The sequence below is a fragment of the Pinus tabuliformis genome, chromosome 1_1 (genome assembly GCF_031772625.1).
Source record: "Pinus tabuliformis cultivar Carrire ecotype Pingquan chromosome 1_1, CPIR1, whole genome shotgun sequence".
NCBI lineage: Eukaryota > Viridiplantae > Streptophyta > Pinopsida > Pinales > Pinaceae > Pinus > Pinus tabuliformis.
This window is the reverse complement of record NC_142297.1, coordinates 284,440,836-284,460,878: the sequence shown is the minus strand read 5'-3', so window position 1 is coordinate 284,460,878 and position 20,043 is coordinate 284,440,836. Positions and strand designations below refer to the sequence as shown.

The window sequence follows — 20,043 nt, the reverse complement described above, 5'->3', positions numbered from 1 at the left end:
CACCAGAAAAAAAGTCTGGTTTTCGCTGGACCTTTTAACTTCCATAGAGATTTGGCCCACCAAGACGGATTTTCCCACCCTTTCTGGGTCATCATCCATTTGTACCCCATCTTTGGAGAGTAGATGCCATTCTGAGCAAAAACCCATCGAAGTTCATCTGGGGCGTCGGAGAGCCTGACTGAAGAATTAAGGAGGTCATTCCTGTACGAATCCCATTCCTCCAGCCATTCTTCATCCAGCTGAAGATCTATTCCTTGCATCCACCCTTGGTTCCATATGGAAGAAGTCCGGGGATCGGCCACCTGGTTTAATGTGAGGAGACCTTTCTCTTTTAACACCGCAGCCAACCCCTGAGATAGGGAGAAACGCTCAGAACAACCAATCCAGGGATCTCTACCCAGCCTTATTTGAGTGCCATCTCCCACGCTCCAAGCCAATCCCTTTTCAATGATGTTGACAAAGGCAACCACGACTTTCCAGACCACCGATGAGTGTTTGCAGACCTTTGATGGAAGTCTGATCCAATCTATCGTTGATAGAGGGTTGATGTATTTTCTCTTAGTAACAGTAATCCACAAATTGTCAAAAGAAATTAACCTCCAAGCTAGTTTTGCTGCTAAAGATTGTGAGAAGCATTGAAGGTTTTTGATCCCCCAACCTCCCCACTCTTTGGGGCGACCACTTTATCCCAGGCGATCCAGGGAGTAAAATTTTCTGACTTGGTACCTGCCCACAGAAACCTGCTGCAAAGTTTATCGATTTGGGAAAGGACTCCTTTAGGAACCCAAGTCAGACTAGCCCAGTAGACAGGCACAACCATCAGCACAGATTTTATTAACACAAGCCTTCCCGCCCTGGAAAGCCATCTGAAGCTCCAGTGTTTTAGCTTGGATTCGATTTTGGCAAGAATCCAAGTCCAATCTTTATTTCTGTAGTTGTCTGGTTTGAGGAGAAAGCCCAAGTATTTGAAGGTATCCTCCAACGCTTTGACATCGAAGTTTAATACCATCTTCACGCTGTGCACCATATCTCTGGACAAACCTGAACACGTAAGAGAGGATTTCTTCTCATTTATACAGAGTCCAGTCGCCTTCAGGAAAAGGTCCATAATCCTTTTGAGCGTCTTACAATCCTCCAGGCTGCCATTACTGAGCAGAATTATGTCATCCACGAATAGAAGGTGGGTAACCCAGAGATTTTCAGCTGCTTCAATGCCTTTGAGGGTTCCTTGTCTTTTAGCATCATGGATCATAAGGCTGATGCCCTCTGCAGCCAACAAAAACAAAAGAGGAGAGAGCGGACAGCCTTGACGCAAGCCGCGTTCAGGGTTGAAAAAATTGGAAGCCGCTCCATTAATCAAAACAACTATGGAAGAGGAAGAAATACAGCTCATAATCCATTTCACAAAGTCATACCTGAAACCCAGGTGAGTTAGCAGTAGCCTGAGAAACAACCAGCTGATTCTGTCAAAAGCCTTTGACAAATCGATTTTCACTACAACTCCTTTTTTTTTCCCGATTTTGAGACTATGGAGAGTTTCTTGAGCAACTCCAACCGCTTCATGGATTTGTCTGCCGTCGAGGAAGCCAAATTGCTCAGGGGATATGTTTCGGGAGAGGAAGGGTTTTAATCTGGAGGCAATGACTTTAGCTATGATTTTGTAAACACAGGTGCACAAGGATATGGGTCTGAAATCTGCAAAAGAGCCCGGGAGGTCAGATTTAGGGATAAGAGCGAGAAAAGTGGAGTTGAAGGGATGGAAAATTGATCCCGTGCACCTTGACTCTTCTACAACTGCCACAAGCTCATCACCAATGAACTCAAAAAAGTGTTGGAAGAATTCGACAGTCCAGCCGTCCGGGCCAGGGCTTTTGTCCTTTTGCATGGATTTGAGAATGTCCTCTACCTCTTCCTTAGAAACAGGGGCCATGATGGAATCGTTGCCTTCCTCCTCTATGAACCTAGGGAAGAACTGAGCAACTCGTATGACTTCAGCGATAGTTGCTTCCTCTGGTTGTTTAAAGAGATTCTTAAAATAGGAGTTCCCTAGAGTAGCTAGCTCTTCAAAAGAGAGAGCCCTATCACCATTGGCTTTTTTCATTTCCCATATGGTGTTGGAAATTTTCCTCCCTTTTGCGTAGTTCTAGAAAAACTTGGTGTTGTCGTCCCCTGCCTGCAACCAGATCGCTCTACTTTTTGAGCGCCAGCTTTCTTCCCTGTTCTGAAGAATCCGCTTCCTTTCCAACTCCAGATCTTTGAGTCTGGCCCGAGACTCTTCAGTTCTATAGCCAATACCTCCTGAATCTTCAAGAAGGGCTATTTCCGCATTGACATTTTCCAGAGATTTTTCTTCATTTAGTTTCTTCTGGTGAGCCCAATTCTTGGAGGCGGCCTTCATCCTTGTGAGATTTTCCATGAAAGCCTTGCCACGACTTTCATCTTCGCTGAGGTTATCATTAATCCAGGTGTTGTGGAAGAGGCTGATATAGGATGCGTCCAGAAGCCAGGAAGCATTAAATTTGAACGGAGTGCCCGGTTTTGGGAAGGCACCCTTCACCTCGAGGAAAATAGGGAAATGATCCGAGAGACCTCCTTCTCCAACCCAGTGTCTGAAAGCCTGTAGCTTTTCAGACAGCGAATCACAAATTAGGAATCTGTCGAGCTTCTTCCCAACCCAGTCTACACCTATTCTTCGGTTTCTCCACGATGGACGCATCTTAAGCGGGGTGACATCCACCAAAGGAGAGGAGGCCAGCTTATTTATGAAGAAATCCGTGAGAGGGTCTGCTCGGGCTCTGACCCCCCAGGACTCTGTCATCCCCAGAGAAAAGTTGAGGTCTCCGCCGATTACAAGATTAGGGTGCGCCATAAACGACTTAGCAAAAAAGGGGTTCCAAAATTTCTCCCGATCCGTAACAGGACCGTATACATTGATAATGAGGAAGGGGATGCATAGTTCGCTTGAGAAGAGTTCCACAGCCAAAACATTTTCCCATCCCCACGAAGAGATCTCTCTAAGAACCTTCGAATTGAAACCCAATGCCACCCCTCCTGAGTGGCCATTGGCGTCTAAGACATGAAAACTCCAGCCCGGAAGAAGCTTATTGAGACAGCCTGTGACTTCTTCCCCTTTTCCCAAAGTTTCTTGGAGTAAAATAATGTCAGGTTTATTGGACCTGACCAATTCCTTCAGAGCTATCTTTTTGGGTTGGCTAGCTAGACCCCTACAGTTGTAGGATAAAATGATCATCGTAAACTCGCATAGGGTGTCTTCTTTGCTCTAAGCACCCCTGGAATAGATAGTTGCTTCCCATCTACAATGTCTACGACTGCCTTCAACTGAGCCTTCGATAGATCAGTTTTCCTTCCTCTTTTGATCCTCAATCCAGAAGTCTCCATATCCAGCTCCAATCCACTCGAAGCGAGCCCTTTTCCTTTTCTATTGGCCAAAGGTCTGAGGTTATATGGGGGCTCAGGACTTCGGACAGAAGGAGGGGCAGAGCAGACAATCTCGAAGGGAGAAGAGGTCGGCAGAGGGGAGGAGGGGATGGTCATAATAATGTTGTCAGAGGAGGTTTGCCCCTTCCTCAATTCCAGCGATTCATTCGAGAGCTGTCTTAATGGACCAGCCTCATCACAACAAGGCATAGATGGAGCAATAGAAAGACATAAAGAGGAGGGAGGGGAAAGAATCAAACTCGCCTGATCCTCACCTACCATTTCAGAGATTAGTGAGGGTCCCCGGGAGAACATCTGATAAGAGTTGTATTCATTTGCTGCTGACCCCGGATGATCCTGGAAATCTATCTTTCTTTGCTCCGTGACCAAACCCTGGGAAGATGCCAGGGGATCGCTTTCCATTGTCAGAGCCTCTGTTTCCTGAGGGATCACCTTCTGGTTTGTCTTCTGGGTGTTTCTGCTTCTCCTTTGTCCTCTGCGCCGACGGTATCCAAGCGGACATTCCCGGGCCAGATGACCATATTGATGACATCGGTGGCATCTGAAAGGGAGATTTTCATAGTCCAAGATCTGTATTACTATTACCACATTGAGTGGTATATATAATTTGTTTTTATTTTTAATATATATATATATATATATATATATATATATATATCTATATATATATATATCTATATATATATATATCTATATATATATATATATATATATATATATATATATATATATATATATATATATATATATATATATATATATATATATATATATATATATATATCTTTGACTAGTTATATTTATAACCTCACAAAACTATTCATTTCATAAGAAAATAAAAATTCAAATTTCAAAAAATATGTTTTATTTTCAAAATATTCAATTTAATAATTATTTTTTATTTTCAAAATATTAAATTTAATAAAAAAAAATTTCAGAATTTTGATAGACTTTATAAAATCCTTTCAAAACTAATTATATTTTTCGTATAAATTGATTACAATATAAACTAGTTAATTTCTAAATGAATATAAAAATATCCAAATCTTACTTGACCATTAGTTTTAGAAACAAATTATCTCCATATTAATAAATAATTTGATGATAATACCCAGAGGCCAATTAGTTTTAAAATCTAATTATTTCCATATTAATAAATAATTTGATAATCCTTCCACGGGCATGGTATAACATGGTATGGGCATGGTATAACATGGCATAACACTTTCAATTTTTCCTTTTGACTTGGTATTCGTTTGTCTTTGACAAAAACTTTATGAGGCTTATCCATAGTTTAACATTAGATATTCAAATTTTGTTATTTTATTATTATTATTTAGATTTATTTATGTGTAAAGTAATTCGTTGAGGTCTTATTATGGGTTGCTTAGTATTTCCATTTCTATTGGCTACTAATTTTAATTTTTTGTTTTTAATTTTATTTCCTTTTTATTTAACTTTTTGATTTTTTTCTTTTTATTTTTTCTCTTATTTTAATTTTCATAAATTACAATTTTTTCACTATATTTTCAATTTAAGATGACTTATTATTATATTAAAAACATAATTTAATAAGTTTAATTATAAACAATTATATATGTTAAGAAAAGACACACACATATAGATATATGTATGTTAATATAAACAATATTAGTTAATCATATTTCTTAATCTTTTGCCATGGCACTTAAGAATACAATATTTTATTAATTTTTTTTATTTTTGTGATGAAATCTGTCTTTATTATTATTTTTTGATTAATTAAGCTATATTTAAGCTAAGTGCATGTACTAGCTACTATGTAGCCCTTATTTAAAACTAAGAATTTGTTACTAATAGACTTCAAAATATTAGTTTGTTATCCATAATTACTCCAAAATACTTCAAAAATACTAGTTTGTTATCCATAATTACTTAAACTACTACACAATCTAAGAAAGTTAGGGAATAGAATGAGAAAAAATTGTTTTTTAATAGTATGTAAAAATAAAATGAAAAAGGTTTATTAGTCATTGTCTAATATTTGAAAACTGAAATTAGGTTGAGTAAAGTTAATGGTTGATTTATAAAGTCAAAAGTTAACCGTGCTCCTAAACGTTCCATTTCCTAACCCAATCATTGAAAGAAATGTAAGAATGATCCCTATTGGTACCCCTCAACTGTAACACAGATGTGCTATAACAAGAAACATATTATATATCTTTGAAGATGGGAAAACATTTTTGGTTTGAAATAGGGAAGTTCTACATCGTTATAATCTACAAAAATAGATGGACAGACAGTACCCCAGAGATCTGGCATTGTCTTGTTTCTTTTCGGGAGCCATTTCAGGTACCTATTATATTAAGGGCAGCTGATCAAGAGAACTTATATTTCGCAATGATTTGTAATGTTCATGAATCAGTAAGCATATATTTGGCAATAATTTGTCATGATCATGTAGAAATCCTACCAGTGTGATGCTGTGTTCTCATATCGTGCTGGAAAACATAACCCACAGCCCACATACGCTTTCATTCTGTGAAGTTTTCCACGTACCATGCTGCAGAAAAGCTTCCAGCTAATCTGTTAAAAAGGGAATATCGGTCGTTCAAACCCTAAAACGCTACTATATATTACAACAAGACCAGGTAGATTACTGCGTGTTGCTTTTATATCATTGATTCGTGGCTATCTACCAATGAATAAGATAAGAGATCTCCAGCACATGCAAGCGAATATGAGAAATATCTGCGTCTATTCATCATTTATATTAAAGATGCTCTCAATTTAATAAGGGGCAGCAAAAGAAAGCCTCAGATTCTCTTCCTTGACAAGACTAGACTGAAATAAAATTAATTTCATTACACGCACTACAATGCTCAGTGGAGTTGCTAATATCTATATATCCAAAACTGTGAAACCAGGGATGGAATTTGATAGGAAATTATTTATCATGGGTGATTTGTTGGTTAAATATAGTTAAAAATTATATTTTTTTTTGGAAGAATAAAAAACTCACATATTTTGTTTTTTATATGTTTTTTTGGAAATTTTGAATATTATATTATGAATGACAAAAACATAAAATCTGAAATTATAATTGTGTTTAAATTCTCTTTTAAATCATAAAAATTAAATAAAATCAAATTTAACAAATATATCCATCAACAAAAACGATCACATATAAAAAATAAATCTATTTTGAAATTCCAACCCTCTTCGCAACCGCTAAATGATTTACATGACCTTTGTGTTTGAGACCGTGCGGAGATTTCCTCTAAAAGATTTTAGAATATTTAATTCAATTAAGTTGACGCACTATTTAGAAACTGATAAGTCTAGAATTTTTGTGTGTCAACGCGCACAGAATCAATCATAGCGCACAGCTGCCAACCACGCAAAAAATAAACTGAAAACCAGCTAGTAGGCTGGGGCTGGCCTACTAATCATTGTTGGACTTTTTTGACAGAGACCGGGGTACTGTTTCTCATTCTACATTACAATATATTAAGGCTTTAAAATTTTATATTCCATTCAACAAAGGGAGGCGAGATATCGTCCGGTGCATGTACCTGTGGACGTTTTTGGTTTCTCAATCCAGGTTCCAGTATAGAAAGGCTTTAAAACTCCATATTAGCTGGAGTCCTATATTTCATTAAGAATAGAGGGACAGCAAGGACATTTTATTGGGCGGATGTAGCAAGGAGTAGGACATTTTATGGAGAGCAGGTAGCCTTGGGCTTTCATATAGAGATTCTCATTCTCCATTATAATTTTAAGATCTTTAAATTTTTCATATTTGATTTGAAATTTTATTAGGCTTTTGGACTTGTATGAGAGAGGTAGTAAATGCATATGGCATTCTTATTGTGGCTTTTTTCTTGATACAGATGCAATCCAATATCAGGACATATATTATATCGGACGTTTCACATAACTAATAAGAAAGAAAATAAATGTAAATAAAAAAATTCATGGTTAATCACTTATTTTTTCCTTCATAATTGAAATAGGTTATGATTTATAAATTTGTAATATTAAAGAAAGTGAATATAAGAAAATAATAATAAAAATCTTAAAAAGTCAGGTAATGAGGTTATTTATTGAGCGAAGAGATTCCATAATATTTGTCCATCTATATATATGTAAAAATGAATTGTTTATTATATTTGTATATTATTATTAAGGCGAAGATTTAGGGTTAATATGCTATCAATGATATAATTTTTTGTAGTGGTTTTTCAAATTTTAATTTATATGATATTTTCATAAGTTAGAGTTTGTTAGTATTCGGATTTATGTAACATGAAAAGCGTTATCATTTTAATACCTAAATAGGGATGCATAACCTTTTTCCATTTGTTTTCTAATGACATGATTCTTTTTTGTCTAGTTGAGTTTGGTAATCTCTATGAAAGAGTTTTTTTTCTAAAGAGAGAGAGTTATGAGTTTAATGGATATGATTGAGTGAATCATACTAGTTATAGAACTTGTGAGGTGAAATTTTATATTCAATTAGATTTAATCAACATTGTTTTATTGAGGATGGAATGTATCATAAGTCGCAATATGTTCAACAAGATATTGCATTAGAAGAGCTATCAATTTTTCATAATGAAGGGCGTAAACACTTGAGTGATGAACCTATTGTTGAATATCCAAATAATAACAAGGGAAACGTAGAACTAAGAGCACACCAAAGACAGAGAGGAAACAAAGGTGCCTTCAATGGAACTAACAATTGTTATGGAAGCCAATCATCATATCAATCTTTCACATCTCAAAGCTCCCAAGTAATCTAACGGGGACAAAATAGATCACATTATAAATCCTTAATAATAAGTAGAATGGAATTTAATGGGGTGACTCACAAGGAGCACATGGAATCAGATGAAACCTTGTGTGGGTGGAAATATTCTAATGCTTAGATGATTGATGGTGGAAGTATTGCTTCAAGTAAGCTTGCAATCCCTAGAGCATTATCTATCACCAATGATCAAGACAAACCACATCAAGTGACCTATGTGAAGCCAAGGAAGGAAAAATATGACTTTGGGTGAAGTTCTCCATTAAGAGAGGAACTTGGAATAATGGATAAATATAGGGTGTTCTATATTAGTTGTTGGTTCAAATTATGGGTCATATTTTGTCCTTAGATCTTATTTATGAGTAATTTGGTGCAACACCTCAACAAATCCATAACCCTATATATGTATGAACATTCTAATTAATTGACTAGTAGTGTCCTATGTAGGAACTCTTCGGGTTAAGGCTTGGCTCAACTGAGAGATGCTCATTTCCTCAATAATTTGTCTCCCTTAAATTTTAGTAATGAACCATGTACATGAAGGACTTCTTACTAGACCAAAGATTGCAATATTTAGGTACCCACGCATTGTGGTGGATGGTTGTTTCCTTATATGGATGTAAATAGTTTGATGATGTCTTTATGATCATAGTACAATGTTAAAATAATAGTTTGGTGCCAAAGGTAGACGTTAGTATATAGGAGGATACTTTGTGGAGTGTATGATCTAAAGAAGATGTAAATGAAAAACTTAGTATGTGAAATTTAAGACAATTATGCTTTAAGAGAGGTTCTTGGATTATGTAATTACTATTTGAGTTATATATCTATGTGATCATTATTCTTGAGTTTATTGATCATATTGGTAAATGAAGGAGTCCTTTGGCATTACTTAGGAGATTGTTTATACATAATTAGTTCACAGGTTCTATTCAACTAGTGAGTCTCCTCGTATGAAGTGTGGTTGAAATATCTTCTCAATTGAGTAATATGGTCTAAAATATTCCTCCTCTCTCAAAGATAAATGTATTGTATTACTATCTCCAACATTGTTTGATTAATGCAAAATGCTCCAGATATCATTCCTTAGTAAAAAAATAGTCTCCAACTTAATAAATGTTTGTTTATTTATATTTGGTAACTTTTTGTAAGTGAATATTTTTTTATGATAGTGAAATACTTTTTTAAATTCAGTAAATTATTTTTCTTTTTTTAAATATTTCTACCTTATTTCTATTTCTTTATATAATTATATTTATTTATTTTTATTCTTATTTCACCAAAATTAAGATAATTAACAATTTTGATTTTCTTTAACTTTGAATTAGAACATACTAAAGAGATATAAATTATGAGGCGATTTGATGAAATTTATGTTTTTTTAAGAAAAAATATTGCACCGTATTTTAGTCTTTGCCATTTAAATTATAAAGTTTGTTTTGGAAAATTAAAAAATTATAATTCATATGTATTATTATTAAATTAATAATGTTGTGTATGATCAATTAATTGTTTGTTTAGACACAACGACTTGTGTAAAAATTGGTGAGTAATAACTACTAATAATTCTATGCATTTATGGCTTTAATACTAAATAAATGTTGAGAGAATACATATAATGGTTGGATATAAGTTTTGGTAAGTATATTTATTTACATTTTATTTGTGTTTATATATTGACTCTAGGTGGAGGTTAGTCCCTATATATTTCATGAAAAGTTGTGGGTAAGTAGTAGTGAGATACATGCTTATCCCCAAGATCTTTCAATGCTTAGACACCCCTTGGAAACTTTAATTCCCCAAAAATAGTTCTCATCCTTAAGACCTAACAAGGACCAAACCAAACACAAACCAACTCAAATTAAATATTATAAATTATATTTGTTAATACTAAACTAATAATCATCAACAATAAAACTAATCAGGGACCAATAAAACAACTAACTCATAGTAGATGACCTTAATAGAAATTAAAAAAAAATGGAATAATTTTAAACCATAAGAAAAATATCATTGCAAATATAAATGAAGCTTTATACCATTTGTAAAATAAAATGTAGCTGTTTTCCTCAGTATAAATTTAATTCACCATATTAAATATCCATTTTAAAATATATTTCTATATAACCCTCCAATATATCATTTATAATATTTAAATATAAAATGTTATTATTATCATAATTTTCGTTATAAAAATAAACTATTTTATAATTTACAGTAAATAATATTTAATTTCTAATATGTATTATTCAATTACAAAATTTGGGTTTACATTACTATTTTATAGAAAAAGAAAAAACCATATTATTTATTTATTAACATCTCATTAAAAAATTCTTTGTTGATGAGTATCCTATAGAAAAGATACAGCTTTATCAATCTTGTAAAAGACTAATTTGAAATGGGTAGTAAGTTAGAATCATAAATGTGAGAAATAAACAATTAGAAACATAGTAAGGTTGATACTAAGCTTCTCTATTGAAAAGTGGGTATAGATGGACTTAGATGAGAGGTCATCTCTAGCCTTTTAGCTCTCCCATAAAGCTCCTATCAATAATCATCTTCTCAATAAGAATTGAATTAAAGATAGTGCCATGTGAAACAGACATACCATGACCTTCATAGTGCCCTCTACTTTATTCGTTTCCGTTCAGTGACATTGGAGTTTAAATAAAAAACAACATTGCATAGAATTCTAAATTTTAGCATTCTGATACCTATATCAAACGTTTTAAGTTCAAAATTCTCTTTGTCCAAATCGATGGACGCCAAGATCTTGCCCATGCAATAAATATCCATAAACCAAAACATAAACCAAAACATATTCATGTCCGTGGACATGAAAAATCCATATCCAAAACCCAATCTACCGATCGATTAATAGTTTCGAAGAGTACTAGACGACCATTGTTAACCTGCATGGTTTCTTTTTCTATCCCAATAGCCCGAAAAATGGATGTAGCTCGCATATGGGTGATGGCCTTGAACTTGTTTTTTAACTTAAGACATCGATAGAGTTGAATAACCTCCAATTTCTCTTTTTCAGCCATAACTATCATAGTTCTCATTACAAAAACTACACCCTTTCCCAATACTTTTGTTCCCGCATCTCTTCAATAAAATTGATTACTTTTACACTCTATAGTTACCTAAGAATAACTCATTTTTTTGTATATAAAGGTAACACCATCTTTTTTTTCTCATTATATTAAACAGGGGAACCATATACATCGTTCTGGTAGCCTCACCCTGCCCCGAAGGGAAACAAGCTCTGTTGGCCACTTTAGATTATTGTAAGCATTCCAAAAGCAAAACTTTACTAGTCTGTCCATATTAGCTACATACACCAAACAACTAAAACCACTTATTAAACTACTAGTTCGCATGCAAACAAAAAGGAGAGAAATTCAAAACAGCTTCAACCAAGCCTTCACAAGCTCATTCTTTCCTGGTTCCTGTGTGCTGGTCCATGTCCATGGGAATATGCGCTTGATCAACCTAGCTAGGGCCACTTCCAGCCATCCTAGACAGTATTTGAGACATCTCCTCTAACTTGTTATTCTGGTTAATCATGATGACTTGGAAATTATTCATTTCCTTCTGCAGATTAGGCACCCCATTGGCCAATTCTACCATTTCCTTTGCAACATATTCAAGAAGTTTAGCCAACAAGTGCTTCAGGACCGAGTAAATATGCAAGAACTATTTGTACAAGGTCAACATGCCCCTAGTGTTGCCTGGGTCGGTCACCGCTTCTGCCCAATCTTCTGTCTCTAAACCAGACTGCTCCTCCAGGATGCTGGATTCCATATTTTGGATAATGCATCGAATGTCTTCATCTGTGCCTTCCTGGTAGGCACGGGCCGCTTCTTGAACCGCTGTCAAGGTTGATCTCCTTCCTCTGCATTGTCTATCTGTTGCTTCTGCAGTCCTACCACCCTGGGTCTCCTGCCTTGGGCGTCCTCGGCCTCCTCGTCCTCTTCCCCTGCCCGAGCACGCCATCCCTTGTCTTGCCCTCACCTGTAAACATTCATCAATTACTGGAGTTAGTTTTTGGAGATTCTTCTCATCATCCTCACTTGCCTCAGTGCCTTTGGTTATTCCCCGATTTCTACTGCAGTTCCCTCTGTTTCCATAGGTTTGGTTCTTTGCTCTCCCTCCTCCAGGTATAAAAGATCTATTATGCCCTCTGCCATGCAGACCAGATGATGGGCAATTGGCGTAATTTTCGGGTCTCCCTTACTAGGCTTCTTCTCCTCTTCTACCTAGGGGTACTTATCCCGGTTTCCCTCATACTTTCTCCAACTATATTCACTGCTACAACTTTCCTTTTTCTCAGGATTCCCCACCCGGTGTAATTCCTTATATCCTTCTCCGAGAATTACAGAGGGGCGCTCATATTTCTCGTCCTCCGTGCTTCACATCTACTAAACATATCCATTCTGTCTATTGCGCTATATGGAAAAGAGACAGAGTTCATAGTAAGCACATACCCGTGAATGCCGACCTCCCTGTAGATTGCTTCTGGCTGTGGTTCTTGCAGCTCCTCCCTCGCCCCGTTCAAAATGAGTTTACCTCTACCTACCTCAGTCTTCATATAATAGCTCTTCGCCGCCCTATTCTCTCTGCCACTACCGTCGCCACTCCTACTACTCATCTGTGTTCCACCACCTCCACTCCAGTTTCTTAAGGCTTGAGCTTACCGCTTGCTCATTAATTTTGTTGGGGGTGCTGCCTCTTCCCTAAAGTCACATCCGGCTACCCTCCTTTTGCAATGATTGCTCTTGTCATCTCTACCTAACCAGCTCCTCATCCCGATCGGGAACCATCTATCACTGCGTCCTTTGAGTCATGTCTTCATGATTATCTTGGATGAGGATCATATTGAGTTGTTCAAATATTGATTCTTTTCTGTGCATTGTCCATAAGCTATCCATTTTCTTTCTTGGTTCCTGACATCCCTAGTTCGCAAGGAAATCCGCTGCTTTGTTGGTCTGTCTTCTAACATGCCTAATAATCATATAGTCAAATCTTCCCAAAATACTTTCCAGATCTTGGATCAGACTGGCTGTCCTCCAGCTCTGAGTTACTTTGTCCCAAGAGGTCCTGTTGTTAAGTTTTTTGAGGACTTGTATCACCATTAAGGAATCTCCTTCCACCTCCAGTTTATTGTAACCATTTCTGATTGCTATCTTTAAACCTTGCCGAACTGCCATCAGTTTTGCCTCATTGTTACTCATAATGCCTTCGTTGTCTGCATATATCCATCTCATTCTTCCCTGATCATCCCTTAAAAGACCTCTGATTCCTGTAGGGCCTGGATTTCCCTTAGAGGCTCCATTGAAGTTCAGCTTTATGAAATCATTTGGGGGAGGGGAAAATTTCATGATGCCATTATCTCCCACCCTGGGCGCTTTCGACATTTGAGGGGCCACCATTCCTTGGTTCAAGTTTAGTTTATTTAGGATCTGCTCTTCTTCCTATGGCACTTCCCAGTCCTCTCCATTCCAAGTGTCTGCAAGTATGGTTTCCTGAATATGTCTCAACGTTTTTCCCCATAGTTGGTCTTGTGTCATCTCTTTGTTTTGGAATATTCTTCTATTTATTTCCTTCCAGATCATCCATATATTCATCTCAGCTACCAGATTCCATGCATGCCTAACCACTGGACTTGTAAATTATCCTCATCCCAAAATTTTGATAGTGTTTTTAATACTTTGCTTATCTCTGTGGGTTTTCCAAAAAGCCACTTGACCTTTTCCCATTGTCTTTGAGCTTCTACACACGAATTCAGTAGGTGTTCTTGCGTTTCGTGTTCCTGTTTACATAGAGGACATCTGGGAGGTCCCTGAATGCCTTTCTTTTGGAGTTGATCCCAGGTTAGAATACGACCTTTGATGACCAACCATAAGAAATGAGTCACTTTCGGCCACCAGTTGTTGTTCCATATCTATTTCCAGGTACCTGTCATATCCTCTGGTTCTCTATTAATCAAGAGATGGTAAGCCTCTTTTATTGAGAAATTTCCTTTTATTTTGTGTCCCCATCTTAGGATGTCCAGTCCCGATCTTATGGGGATTCTTCTTGTCTGCATTTCCTTTTGGTATAGCTCTTTTTGCTCTCCGTCTATTTGTTCCATCCATTCTTCCAGGCTCTTCCAGGTTCTCCATGTTTCATCTTGGCTCTCTATCCTCCAAAAGTCCTTTACTAGTATCATTCCTTTCTCAGCTGCTTCTTGGCCTAGACTCCTTAGGGCTTGCAATCCATTCATTCTGTCCCTTTGTTGCCAGGCCTCCTCCCAAAATCTTGCTGAACTGTCGTCCTTGATTTCCCAAAACACATGCCTAATTATCATGTCTTTATTGAGACTGGTTAGATTCCACACTGTTGACCGTTTTGGTGTGTCCCTTATCCTTAGTATTTCCTCTGGTTTGGTGGGCATGTTATATTTTTTTGACCATATTCTTTTCCATAGATGATTTCCTCCATTCATCCATCGCCACCAAAGCTTTGCGCCCATTGCTTGGTTTAGAATATAGGGATCTCTAAGGCCTAATCCACCTTCCATCTTGCTTTTCACCACTTCCTTCCAGGATACTAATGCCTATTTCCTTTGGTCTTTATTTCCTACCCAGATGAGTTTTTTGAAGATCTTTGCCATCTTAGTGCACGCACCTGTTGGGGCAGCCATTGCCGATAGTTGATATATAGGAATATATTGAAGTACTGCCTTAGGTAAAACAATTCTGCCCGCAAAATTCAAGGTTCTAAAAGACGAGTTTGCTAATTTTCTAGTTATTTTTCCAGGGTTTGTTGCCAATTTACCATCCTCAAGGGGTTTAATGCCAGAGGGGTACCAAAATATCTGGTTGGAAGTTCTCCAGTACATAATCCCAAAGTTCTGGTCAAGAATTTTTTTATATTTCTAGCCGTGTTAAAAAAATACATGTGAGATTTGTCTTTGTTACTTTGGGTTCTAGAGGCTGTCATGAATAGGTCTAAAATTGCTTTGATTCTGTGGGCTTCTCTGAGTGACACATTACAAAACACCATGATGTCATCAAAAAATCGCTGATGAGTAATAGGAAGGTTGCCCCAAATTTGGATTCCTTTGAGGTTTTTTTCTCTAACTTCTTTTTTGATGTATCTCCCTAAGCCTTCTACCACTATGATAAACAAGAAAGGGGACAGAGGATCCCCCTGTTGGAGACCTTTGGAAGCTTTAAAAGGCTAGGATGGGGTTCCATTCACCATGACAGATAAATTTGTTGATGAGATAATTGATGATATCCATTCAATCCATCTATTATAGAAGTCGAAGGCTTTCAAGATTCCTTTCAGGTACTTCCAGTTCAGATGATCATAGGCTTTGGAGAGGTCAAGTTTAATCATCATACCAGCTTCCTTTTTGACCTTTAGGGAGTGCACCACTTCTTGGGAAACGACTAGACCATCCAAGATTTGTCGGCCCTCAACGAAGCTTGTTTGCTCAGGGGAGATAATGCTAGGCAGGAGAGGTTTGAGTCTTTTCACTATTAGGTTAGCTATAACCTTATATATTATGTTACATAGGGCAATAGATCTGAAGTCCTGAGGGTATTCTGATTTATTCTCTTTAGGAATTAGAGATAAGAAAGTTGAGTTTAGGTTTGTACTTACCTTTTGACTCCTTCTTGATTCTTATACAACATCCAGGATGTCTTGTACTAGGAAGTTCCACCCTGCTTGATAGAATTCCACTGTAAATCCATTGGGGCCTGGGGCTTTATTCTTTTTCATTCCCTTCACTGTTTCTTATACTTCTTCCAGAGTGGCTGCCCTCATCAGAGCGAGGTTTTGGTCTCTAGTAATTTTTCTCGGGATCTCATTACACATTTTTTTAATAGCTTCTTCTCTATCGACATTTGGCTCCATCAAAATATCCTTAAAGTGCTTAACCAATACCTGCTCTATCTCCTCATGTTGTGTAAATCCTGTCCCTACTTCATTTTTAATGGAGAAAATTCTATTTCTCTGCCTTCTTTGGATCATAGCTTGGTGGAAGAACTTAGTATTCCTTTCCCCTCCCCTTAACCAATTTACCCTGGATTTTTGCCTCCGCAAGATTTCTTCTTGTTTATGCTTTTCTTCTAATTGCCCTATTTATATTCCCTCCTCTTTGGCCAGGTCGTCGCTTCTGCCTGTGTTTATTATTTCTTGTTGGATTTGTTCCATCTTCTGCTGTAGCCTCTGCTTATCCTTGAGTATATGTCTGAATTCTTCCTTATTCCATTTCTTGATGTTTCCTTTTATTTCTTTTAGTTTCAGCTGGAAAGTTTGCATTTTGTTTCTTCCCCTCTGTCTGCTTTCTCTTCACCATTCTTCTACTTTATTCATAAAATTTTGGTCTCTGAGCCTAAAGGCTTAGAATCTGAATGGCTTTCTCTTCGGGCTAGCTTTTATGTCTAGTTGTGCTTTGACCGGCCAGTGGTCCAATGCCATTCCTGGGAGAATCGCTGCTTCAGTGTAAATTTACCAATTTATAATATGTTATGACAATAGGAATCGATCTAATCTGGATGCTATCTGATTTTTGCCTCCTCTCTTGTTATTCCATGTATAAATTTCATTTGTTGTCTATATGTTCACAAGCCTTTGAGCTGCTATCCAATCTCTAAAGGCTTCCATGTCTGTCTCTGTTCTTCTGAGTCCTCCCTTTTTTCATTTAGAGTTTTTATCATATTGAAGTCTCCTCCCACAACCCAAGGTAAACCTAGGTAAAGGGCACACAAAGCTGCCAAGTTCTGGAGAAAGTTTCTGCGTTAATTCTGCATATGGGGCCCATATACATTTCATAATAAAAACCATTCTTGAGACCCTAAAATTATAAATATCCCATAAAGGATACAAGGTATGCTCATTCAATCTTCGAATTGGACCTCCTCTTGGGTTCCACATTATTGCTACTCCTCCAGCACTTCCTATCACAACTTGACCCATAATCTCATAATGTGGCTTGAAATTTTTCATTGTTTCTCTTAGTTTGCTCTCCTGTACTTTTGTTTCTTAGATTAGCATTATATTTGGCTTATCCCTTCTAAGTCTCTCTTTCAAATATCTTTGTTTTCCCTTACTGTTCAGTCCTCTGATATTCCAGGTTGTGATAATCATTTCAAAAGTTTGAAGGGTTGTTGGAAGACCTCCGATAATGGTATCATTTTCCCTAAATTCACCAACATGTCTCCTACCATCTGAATGGTCTTGCTCATAAGTCTTCTTCCTCTTTTCCTTCCATTTTTCCCTATTATACCTATTTCTTAGTTCTGATCCCCTTGTGATCCAAGTTTCTCAGGTTTCTTTGCTGTCCAACTTCCTCGTTTCTCATTGTGTACCTTTGGAACATGTCCTTATAGAGTTGTTTCTGGTCCTCTGGTATGAACCTCTCATCCAAATGCTTCCAATCCTGTAGTAGCTTCCTCATGATCTTTTCTTCTTCTCCTTCTAGTTCCTTTTGTGGGTCTATTTCCATTTGGATCTGTTCCTGGGTCCGTTCTTATTCTCATTCTTCCTGTTCTCCCTCCTTTTCCACTGCTATTTTATTCTTTTCCTTAGCTTCTTTCCTAATCTCTTTCTGAACTTCTCTTGTGTCCTTTTCCTCTTCTTCTATTTCCACTTCCATTTCTAGGTCTCTCAGGGATTCAAACTAGTTCTTGATTTTTTGGTTGCCTTCTAGGTGAAAAGGGTTTGTTTTGGTTTTTCCTTTTTGGGATCCTGTTCTTCTCTGAAATTTCATAAATCTTTCTTTGCTTCCTTCATTCAACCTCCCTTCCTGCTCTGCTCTTTTCCTTTCCTTCTCTTGATTTGGTGGGGTATTGCATTCGTTAATGAGACAATGTTTAAACATATGTATGTATTCATGGCATCGTTTGCACCTAAATGGGACGTGTTCATAATCAACTGGCTACTCCCATACATCATCATGATATTCTATTTCAATATGGCCTGGTGAGATTCTGTAATATTCATGTAGACACAAATCCTGGCATATGAAGTATGTCTCCCTCTCTTTGCCGTCTCTGCTACCTTCACAAAGGTTCCTATTGAGTTCTAAATTCCTTCTAAAATCTCTGGATCCCAAAACTCTATCGAAAGCCCAAATAATCTGACCCAGACTGGTGGGGCTAACATCTTTCTTTTTCTGGGTTATAACATTCTTCCCATTGCCTCATGAATAATCCTGAATTCTTGAAGAAATAGGGGCCTCCTTCAAAAACCATATCCTTATCTTCTAGGTTTATAAATACTACTGTGAAAAAACCCTTAGCCCCCAGTTTAAGGTCTATATGTCCTTTCAGTTTCCACTTTGTTTGAATCCATTTCATCAGATCTTTCTAAGACGGGAAAGTTCCTATAAATTTGCAAATAAGTGCATGATCTTTCATATAGCCTCTGTACTCTTCTAATTTTTTGTTCGTAATTACGAACCTGGGTTTTTTGGATGCTCACGACAAACATTTATTTCCTGTCTTTGCCTGCCATTTTTCTCCCATCACCGGTGCATTTTTGCTACGGTTTCTAGGTCCTCCATTTGTCCCATAGTGGCTTGATTCCCCCATTGTAATCTCCTTGTAGGAGGGGATCCCCCCCCGCTTACTTCCTTCGTTCCTCGCAGTCTGGCCTATTCAGTGCCTTCTATTCTATTTTATATGGTACTAACCTGATACTTGGTTTTTGCAGGCACACGCGTGGTCTCCTGCACCTGCCCAGGAGCAAGTCCACCAGGGGATGAATGAACCTGCCCCAAAACCCTAGACTACCATCGCTTTTCTCCACTCTGCTCTATTGATCCTCCTCCTCATCCCCTTCTTCGTACTGCTCTCATTCTCAATCACTCAGTTTGAAATCAAGTTGATGCCCTGAGGAAAGAAAATGCAAACACCTAGTAAGAAGTGAAAGTTCTAGCATGACTCATGAAGAAGAGGAAGAAATGCAACATGATATATCAAAATTACGAGACCAAGTGCAATAAATGTCACTTCCAAAAAAGTAATAGAATCTAAGATGGATGGTTTAAAGTAATGTGTAGAAGCTAAGATGGATGTTTTAAAGAAAGGCGTAGAAGCTAAGATGGATTGTTTAAAGAAAGGTGTAGAAGCTAAGATGGATTGTTTAAAGAAAGGTGTAGAAGATAAGATGGATGGCATGGAAGCTAAGATGAATGGCATGGATGCTAAAATGGATGGCATGGATGATAAGATGGAACAATTGAAGATAAATTTGAATAAGTTTTTATAACAAATGGTCACTGATGGTGAAAGGGTAGTAAAGGAAACTCATGATGAGAACAAAAGGAATGTTAATCATGATTTCATAGACTATAATTTTGGATTGAAGACCCACCATATTCCAAAAATTGATATGAGGAAGTTTGATGGCAAGGAGCCCACAACATGGATACTACAGATGGAGAAATTTTTCGATCTCAATAATGTGCAAAACACACAAAAGGTATGTATTGTAACTTTATATTTGGAACCAAATCAGTTTGTATGGTATCAATGGCTTTGCTCTCATAAACAAATTACCAATTGGGCAATTTCCATAGAAGAAATTACAACACATTATGAGGATACAAAAAGCAACACCTTTTTTAGCTAATTGATAAGTCTCAAACAAAAGGGTTTAATGATGGAGAACATTGAGGAGTTCCAAAAATTGAACATAAGGGTAAAAATTATTCCAGAGGAGCATGGGATTGATGTGTTCATAGGGACTTTAAAGGATAATATCCAACATGATGTTTCTCTTTGGGAAGC

General features: G+C 37.0%; 1 protein-coding gene across 1 annotated transcript; it reads right to left on the bottom strand.

Annotated features, from left to right (window-relative positions):
• Window positions 1-2,143: 2,143 nt before the first annotated feature.
• Window positions 2,144-3,250, bottom strand: LOC149212640 (uncharacterized). The gene has a single exon (XM_089388768.1). The coding sequence runs from the start codon at window positions 3,248-3,250 to the stop codon at window positions 2,144-2,146; it is 1,107 nt and encodes a 368-aa protein (XP_089244894.1).
• Between the last annotated feature and the right edge of the window lie 16,793 nt (window positions 3,251-20,043).

What these genes read in the sequence shown, in the direction of transcription:
- LOC149212640 (XM_089388768.1), bottom strand. Translation starts at nt 3,250, where the DNA reads ATGATCATTTTATCCTACAACTGTAGGGGTCTAGCTAGCCAACCCAAA.